This window comes from the organism of the source record quoted next, unplaced genomic scaffold, assembly GCF_019419815.1.
Source record: "Pyrus x bretschneideri cultivar Hongxiangsu unplaced genomic scaffold, Pyrus_bretschneideri_v1 Contig274, whole genome shotgun sequence".
Classification (NCBI taxonomy): Eukaryota; Viridiplantae; Streptophyta; class Magnoliopsida; order Rosales; family Rosaceae; genus Pyrus; species Pyrus x bretschneideri.
In genome coordinates, this window is record NW_025999584.1 from 184,096 (window position 1) to 193,652 (window position 9,557).

Sequence of the window (9,557 nt, forward strand, 5' to 3'; positions counted from 1 at the left end):
GTATTTATAGAACTGTTTTGGTTGACTTTTTCCATTGGTGCCTATAATTTTAGCTAAATTTTTTCTTAGAATTGGTACTTAAACTAAAAGATTCTTTCACTAAATCATTTGTTTACAATACATAAGGGTAAATGTAACCTGGTTGTAGAAGGAATCCTAAACAAATTACAAGTGTAAATTACTTGATATACAAGGAACCCCTAATTAAGGAGGGGAATCCGAGGATCAGGATTCTACTCTTAACACTTCAAAACTGTTAAATAGAAATTTTAAGAAGCAGCTCATTAAGCTGGTGAGCAGAGGAGCATCAAAAAAAAAAAAAAAACAAAAAAAAAAAAAAAAGAAGGTAGGCCATGGTTATCCATGCCAATGAGCAGAGGAGAAGACCAAAAATAAGGCAACCTTTTAAAGCTTGATAAGCTATAGTATACTCTTGAGGACCAGTTCTTCACTATAAACCTCAATTAAAAGTTCTTAGCTATATAACTTTAAAGTAAGAATTCAATATGTTACATTATTGCACTTTCTTGTTTACACAAGTTGATCATCACCTACCTGACAAAGAACATGTCAGCTCTATGTTAGAACATATTGGATTCAATTTGTCTTGAATATCACTCACATCCACAGGTGTCTCTTGTGGATACAGAGAAGGCCTGAGAGGCATTTGGAGGCATTCAACATCTCCTCTAAGCATCTCGATAACTTTGGACATTGTAGGGCGATCACTTGGTTTCAGCTGAATACACCACAAGGCTGCTATAATCATCTTTCTTATTACTTTCTTTTCCTCCTCTGTAACATTGTCCATGTCCAAGTCATTTCCCACAACATACTGATCGTGTACCCACAACGGAAAGTAAATTTGGCTTGACTGCTCTACCATTGCATTCAAATTCTTCCTTCGGCTTGCCATTTCCATTAACAGCATTCCAAAACTATAGACATCGGCCTTGTATGAGACTCCTCCAATATTTTTGTAGAACAATTCAGGAGCAATATATCCCATCGTCCCCCTTGCTGCTGTCAACGTGACAATGCTATTGTCTATAGGATACAATTTTGCTAGCCCAAAGTCAGAAACCTTTGCTTTGAAGTTCTCATCAAGAAGAATATTATGAGGCTTGATATCGAAATGGAGAATTTGCATTTCGCAACCTTGATGTAGATAGTCGATCCCTTGAGCAACTCCAAGAGAAATATCATACATTTTTTCGATACTTAAGTGGACACTTCCCTCTTTGGAGTAAATGTATTTATCAAGAGAGCCATTAGCCATGAATTCATAAACTAGAGCGCGTTTTGATCCCTCGACACAATAACCAATAAGTTGCACCACATTGACATGGTGAATCCTGCCAATGGTGGCAATTTCACTAATGAAATCTTGGCCATTAGCTTTGGGCTTGCCTAAAACTTTAATTGCTACAAAACGGCCACTGCGTAACTTTCCTTTGAATACGGAGCCATAGCCGCCTTCGCCCAACTTATGCTTAAACTTGCGAGTCATCTTCTTAATGTCTGAGTAGGAGTACCTTATAGGCAAGAAGTTGTTATTGGATTGCAGAAAGTCTTCTATTGTACTATACATTGACAAATGTCTTCTTCGCCATTTATAGACCAAAAATGCAGTCACAACTGGAACCCCAAACAATAGTCTTGCTGGAAAAAATAGGCCTGTATAAGAAATAAATCACCAAAAGAATCAGAAGAAAAGAAACTTATTTGTTAGATCCACTACTTTCAACTTTTTTTTCTTGTTTTGAAGTAAGCTTAAATATTCATATAATTACATTTTAAATAATTACTTTTTTTTTCTATAATGAATATCATATTGGTAGCTGTTTTTATGCATCGGCCTTATATTTTCTTTTGTTTCTAAATTACATTTTAAATAATTTCATTAAAATTCATGAGAAGTTGGATTCTATGCTAAATGTAGATAACACATACACACAGAGTAATACAAGCTCTTCTTACCGATGGACATGAGTATACCCCATCCACTCACTGCAACATACATAGCAAACAGTAAAAGCTAAATCAACGGCTGTAAGTTTGAAAAAGGAATAGCATGAACAAAATCAAAACTTGAATAGATGCAAGAAATGCAAGCTCTTACCGATGGAATGGAATGGAAACCATCGAGGAAAGTTTCCTGCAATCAATACCACACAAATTTCAGCAGCGACAAAATACTAGCTAGACTATTTTTGGGAAGTGCAGATAGAATAACATACAGTGATAAAGAAAGAAGTTAGCATTTGGGGAGAAAGTACTTACCAAAATTCACGGTTTCACTCATAGAATAACCTACAGTGACAAAAGTGAAAAGAAAAAAAATACAATACAGAACATTAGCAATGCCACAGTGAGTCTTTAGAGTTTAAAATATGCCATGTTTACTTATTAGAAAAGGTTTCATGTTCAAATTTAAGGACAATAGGCTTGTGTATACTCCAAACTTGTAATTATTGACTTTGTTTTCAACAAATGATATTATCGACATTAAAGGAAATGGGTTGGCTTAGCCTCACAATGAGTTAGTAATAATGTGGTTCAAATTCGTCTGTGACGAGAATCGAACCTAAGACTTCTCACTTACAAGTGAAGAGAAATATCACTAGACTATAGTACTAAGTAGCGTAAATATTGAATTTGTTAGAGAGAGGAGAAAAAAAAAAAAAAAAAGAGATATCCTTTTCTTTTCTTTTTATTTTTGTTTTGGAGAGGGACCACTTACGGAATTCATCCCATCGAAGTCGCAAGAAACCTACGGTAAAAGAACAAAACGACATAAGCATAACAACCCTTAGAAAATAAAATTCAAGTTGCTACCATTGTTGATACCTGTATATGATATGAAATAAAGCAATATAATTCATTTGTCATATAATTGATTGCAGATTTAGCATATAGTTCTGGGAAATGGTCATTATAGAAGGAAATCGAAAGTGTTTTATCAAAATAGAATAGAAAGTGTTATTCACGCATCTATTTTTACATCTCACATTTTTATTAATTTTTGCTCATTCTTCTTTAATTCATTAGATCCGACGACTGAAAATTGAGAGGCGTGTATGAGAAGTAAAAATGGATGTGTGGATAACACTAGGCTTTTTTTATTAGCACTCCACATAATATTGAATACACCTCATATTAAAATTTAATATTAAATGACTTATATACTCTACTATGCAACGACAATTTCAACCTTATAAGCTTTAAAATAAAAAGAAATTTCTAAACACACCATAAATCACTTTTAACGTATTATTATCTTCTTCAACTGTCAAAACCTCTCTCTTGTAGAATACCCTAACCAAGGAAAGTACAAACACGTTTATTGAGAAAATTTATTTTTGACGAACGGAACACAAAATCAACATTTCGAAAGCTTCACATGAAGTAAGACTTCATATAGAGTTTCCGACGACATCTCCCCATATAAAGTGAAAGAGATAAGTCTTTTGATAGTGAAAATTTAGGGTAGGATTGGATTCGTTTGATAAACGTTGAAGCTTTAAGTAGTCTGAATTTGCGAATTACATATACTGCAAACTGCAAAAGAATTACTATGCATACAAACTAAATACTTATTGCGGCCTGCCTATAGCAGGTTTCATAGGAGGCCCTTATTTTGCTTTTCAACTACTTTCTTGCGATTCCTAAGAAACAATAATGTTTTGTTGTGTGTTCACGGTCTTAGGAGGAATTTAAGGTTGTATGTCGTCGCATAATTCCTACAGGTCATCGAACCATAGTTGCTCAGAGAGGATTTTACTCCTAAGTTAATTTAATTTATAAAAATTAAAAATGGGTATTATAAGATGTAAAAAATGAGAGACGTGTATAGAAATGTGGGATGGATGTAGAAACTGTATGGTGTATGTTGAGAATATGGAGTGTGAGGGTATTATGGAAAAATATGTGAGGTGTAGTAAAATAGTTTTTAATTGAAAAAATAAATACGAAGTGTATTAAGTATGTGAGATTTATTCAACAATATATGATATGTTAATATAATAAATCATGTCGCTTTACAATAGGAATATAGACACCAACCACCATATACACAGAGTGTTGGTAAGTTCAAATGCCTAAATACCCTTGTATATAGCGCATAAACATCACAATATTTTATTGAGATATTATTGTTACGAAATTAATATGGAGATAATACAATATGTATTTAGATATTATATTGGCATTTATAGACATACGGCTGATGATTTGATATTCATAGACCATATTGATGTCTGTATCTGTTTCAATGTTTTAAAAGGCAGAGGGGTAGATGATGTGTTTTAAGATAATATTATTAAGTATATAGATTCTTTTTGTTAAGCTTATCTTTTAAGATCTAATAAAGTAATATAAAAAACAAGGGGCATTTAGATTTAAGTCCAAAAAATTGAGCTACTATCCGGAATTGGATCTTACCCGAGGCAATGCCTCGGGATCCTTCATCCTCCTGATCAGACAACATTGACCGTTGGATTTTGATCCAACGGCTACAAACATGGGTCCTTTTAAAATTATAATAATTGTAGTCATTGGATCAAAATCCAACAGCCGGTGTTTTCCGGTCAAGAGGATCCCGAGGCATTACCTCGGAGAGGATCCAATTCTCTACTTTCCAATTGAATTCAGTTCAATGTGTCTTATCAGTTTAGGTTCAATTGATCTTTTTTTTATACCCATTTTGCCCTTATAACTAAAATGAAAATATATTTAAATTTCTTGATTTATCCAAATTTTGATTCTTTAAAATGCCTTTAATCTATTCAATACCAAGGAAAAAAAATTAAAATCAAAATTCATGACACGTTTTATCAACAACAAAACCTATGTAATATAAATATCTAAATACAATATCCATCCTTGATAAAAGAAGATTACAAAATGAAAAAACATATGATATAAATAAATACAATTAAAATGTGATGAAGATATGTAAATAATATCTAATTAAAATATGGTGTAGCTAGATAATGCAACTAATTTGTGATGCAGGTAAACAATGCAATTAATCTGTGTTGCAGGTGGTTTACAAACAAAAAAACATATGATACATGCGTAATTAATCTCTGAAATAGGTGGAGTATTACCAAAAAATAAAAAAATAAAAAAAACTTATGGTATAAGTAGATAAACACAATTAATCTTAGATAGATTATTAACAAAATATATATAGGTAGATAGATACAATTATTCATGATATAGATACAATATAATATAAAAAGACAAAAAAAGGACAACAGATATAAGTAGATAAAAACTAAAAAAATAAAATAATATCGTGGAGAAAGATGATATTGAGAGGAAACAAATTCTAATTCAATAGAACTTCAAAATAAATAAATAAATTATAAAAAGGAGAAAGAAAAAAAAAAGATAAAGAGACGAAGAACCCCTAAATACAAGATTAACTAATGCAATCTCTTTTTTTTTTTTTTTTTTAACCAATCAAATTTATATTGATCATCCTTATGGAAGGAGGAGGAGGAGGAGGAGGAGAGGAATATTATGGAGAAAGATTACTGGGTGAAATAATGCAGGGAGAGAGATATTGTGATGGAGAAACAAGAAAAGTGAATTGAAACAAGAAAAGAGAAATAAACAGTTTGGGGCAGGAGACCAAAAAAATGAGGTTTACACCTTTAAAGCAAGTAGTCATTTACGATAATGGTGGAAATATGTCAAGCCTTTACATGATAATGTGTGTTTAAACTCCGTCAGTAGCTAATCTAATATCTAAAGTAACAAACTCTATTGTTTGACCAAAGAAAAAAAAAATCTTGGAATTAATCCAATAATTAAGGATAAAGATTAACAGTAATCACAATTTTTTTAAAAAAAGCAGTAATTACTTAATTAGTCAACTTAAGGATAAATTTGGCAAGAGAATACAAGGAAGCTGATGTGGACAATGAATCACTAGATCTAACTCAAAAATTAAACAAAATTGAACTATAACGTTCATAAAATTAGACTTACATTAAGTTCTCCTAAAAACAAAAACTTAACAAAAAAAGAATATGACAAAGGAATGTACTAACAGCTATCAGTAAAGAGCAAAAAGAAATTAAAAAAATGAAAAATAAGGCAAAAAGTTCGCCTTTTTTTCATTTTCTTGGAAGTGTTCTGCAACTAAATATTTTTCAGATTTCGACGACTTTGACGCCGAATTGAACACCCTAAGGCGCGACTCGGCCGCTCAGGCGTGCCCGAAGAAACCTAGGCGAGTTTTTGGCCGACTCCTACAAACAGGGGATTTTCCTCCCGCCCCTCCTCCAAAGCCGCCTAGGTATGGATATTGTGCAAGTAGAAGGAATGGATTGCTCCCAGTCACAAGCAAGAGGTTCTGCTAAAGGAGAACGTCACATTGATTGGAGATCGAAGTAGGAAAAAAGAGATCGACTTCGGTTCTTTGAGAGAGTGAGAGTCACAGATTTATCCCCACAAGGAGCAAATTCTCTCTACATATTGGGGAGGGATCGAGTTCGACCTCAATGGCAAGGCTTATATCTGGCGCTTCGCGATGGTCCCACTAGGAGAAAAAGGAGACAAGGAAAGTTACAATGGTAGCAAGGCTTAGGTCTGGTGGAGAGATGCAAAGAAAAATAGTGGTTGCTACCTAAACCAAGGGTTTATAAGGATGAATTTCCAGCCTAAATGAACTGTTCAAGCGATTTTCAATAACAACTGAATATCTTCAGATTGGGCAGCTTATGTATCGAGAGTGTGAATCTAAAATAATTAATAGCAGGTAATTTTTACGTGAACATTCTATATATATTCACAGTTTGGCAACAGACGTATGTATTTCAGAATTACGCACCTGAGATGGTGTGTGGAAAACATTTAAGATACGGAGTCTGAGCCAAATATGCGCCGCTGCAGGCTATATCTGCGGGCAGATATACACGAAGCTCAAAGCCATACATGAGTGCACTGTGTATATATTCATAAGAGGCATTGTAGTACTTCTTAGAGTAGTCCAAGGACATGAAAGTCAACCACTCGGCACTGCAACCCTCATTCAAATCCCCTACTTCCATACGGCTTGGGCCAACCTTGACATAACTATAAGATTTTGGTTGGATCAAAGAAGTGGCACTATTATTTAAGCATGGAGCAGCATCGATGTACAGAGAAGAATTAACTGGGTTTCTACACCTCAAGTAAAATATTGGTGTAGCAAGTATACCCGTGGGACCATTCCAACCATATGGCTCTCTTACTGGATAAGTGCCGAACGGAAAATTTCGAGGCATGGAAGAGCAATTGTTGTTCTCAAGGCCAGGATCTAGAAGTCGGATTGTTTGGGTAGTGTAGTTGATTGCCTGTACGTAGTATTTACCGTAATAATGTAGATCTAGTACTGTAATGTTGCTTTCACACGACAGAGTATACATTGGGTCGCCGCAGTGCTTCGGATCATGGTTCAGCCGAAAAGGATAGCTTATGTTGTGGACATGGCCGCAGAAGGATGTACATGATGAATTAATGCTATCAACCTTAGCGTTACAAATTTCACTGCAAAAGCAAAGAACAAGAAAGGCTGAAATTAAAGGCCACCAAGACAAGGTCAAGAATCTGCTTCCACTTGTTTCCATTGAGAGAGAGAGAGAGAGAGAGGTGTTAGTACATAAAGTAGTTTAGATGGTTCTATATATAAAGGACGACTCCAAATTAATAAGGTTTTTCGTTTTACGAAAATCGAGGAAAATATCTTTCATACATAGCTTTACTCTTTCTTTTGCAAAAAAATTGTTGCGTGTATGTGTGTGTATATATATATTATGATTAGTAAATGTAATCTAATCTTTGGTTGTTAGCTAATGCACCCTCCTTGAAGCTGCCGTATTGAGAGATATCCAAGAGGAAAAGTCATGCTAAGTTAAAGTCAGGCCCATGAACAGTAAGTAGGTCAATGGCTGACTTGTGTAATAATGGAGACTGACTTGCTGCACTTCCATGACAGTGTCCCGAACCAATGACATAATGCTTACGTGGAGAAACACTTCCACACTACTATTGATCCGTAATTACAAAGAAAGCACTTGATCCTGTTCCGGATATCATGTTATAAGTCCATCCAGAGATAACTAATCTTTTTACTTGTTTTGCATAGGAAAAACAAAAATTCCATGCGAATTAGAATTAGTTCAGAAATGAAGAAATTGGTCATCTCTTCCTTTTGCATATTTTTACTGGTTTTCTTCAAAGTAAATGGAGCAAGCCAAAATGCGTTCAAGGAATCCCAATGTGGTGATGATCAAGATCTGGCTATCCATTTCCCATTTCGTCACAGACAACATTGTGGAAGTCTTGGGCTTGAATGCAATTGGACATATGAGCAGTTGACGTGAAAACGAAGGTATTCTTACCTGAAATGGGTATGGTTGGACTCCTACGAGCCTCACGAGCATGAATATGTACTTTATTTCTTCGATCTGTGAAGGTTTGATGTGTTTATGTGTGTGTCCGTACGTTGAATGGAAAATGGGAAAGGAATGGAGCTCGGGACAGGGTGTAGGAATAGGGAGAAAAGGGTGTGGAGTGTGGGAAAGTGTGTGTGGCCCAAAACATGCCAACAAAACCCAAAAACATAACACAAAACGTAAAGAAATTGAACTAGGGGCAAAATTGTCTTTTCACACATACGTTTTTAAAATTTTCGGAACAGGCTGTCACACCGTCCGTCCAAAAAAGAAAAAAAAAACTAATGAAAAGGGCTTGAAAAATTTTAGTTTTAATAAAAAAATCATGTTATAAGTTTTGTTTAATGATTAGTATAAGGCCCATATTAAAGTAGTCCAACTAAAAATGGCCAAACTATAAACAATGATGATTTATCGATTTTACCATTAAGTTTTTTAGGTTGAGTTACAGATTTTCATCGTTAACGGAGTTCATTGTTGTTTTGCAGACTTTCTTATTTTTCTTTGAAACAAAAATATAGATCCTCATGCTATTTAATTTATATTTTGTATTATTTTGTTGAATGTGATCGTCGTTATTATTCATAGTGTATTCGAGGTATTCTTTTTCAATTTTTCTTCGTCAACGGAGTTCATCGTTTGTTTCTTCAGAAAATAAATTTGAGATCTACATGCTATTTAATAATAAAGACGGATCATTGTTTCTGGATTGGAAAAATAAACTGTTTATAGAATCTAAATCATTGTTTCTGGATCTAAATGAAATAGACACACTGTTTCTTAAATGTAAGCTAGAAAAGAAATAGTGAAATTCACTGTATTTGGATTCAAAGCAAAATAAGAACACTGTTTGTTAAAAATAATCAATTGATACATGAAAGAAGAGAAACAGTTAAAGTCTAAAATATAAATTGTTTCTGAAATTTAAGTCATTGTTTCTGAAATTCAAGTCACTGTTTCTGGAATTTAAGTCACTGTTTCTGGATTTTGGTTCTTTTCTTTCCAGATAGTATTTTTTTGTGCACAACCAAAACAAACACTGGATCTGATTTTTTTTTACAGAAACAGTGCTATGTTTTGGGTTCTCGAGAAACATTTTATGTTTTG

At 33.9% G+C, this 9,557-nt stretch overlaps 1 protein-coding gene across 1 annotated transcript; it reads right to left on the minus strand.

The window, feature by feature from the left end:
• Positions 1–547: 547 nt before the first annotated feature.
• Positions 548–7,421, minus strand: LOC125479095 (rust resistance kinase Lr10-like). Its single transcript, XM_048588128.1, has 5 exons — positions 6,845–7,421; positions 2,284–2,313; positions 2,123–2,158; positions 1,954–2,010; positions 548–1,677 (listed from the first exon to the last, which is right to left on the minus strand). The coding sequence occupies exons 1-5, from the start codon at positions 7,419–7,421 to the stop codon at positions 548–550; spliced, it is 1,830 nt and encodes a 609-aa protein (XP_048444085.1).
• Between the last annotated feature and the right edge of the window lie 2,136 nt (positions 7,422–9,557).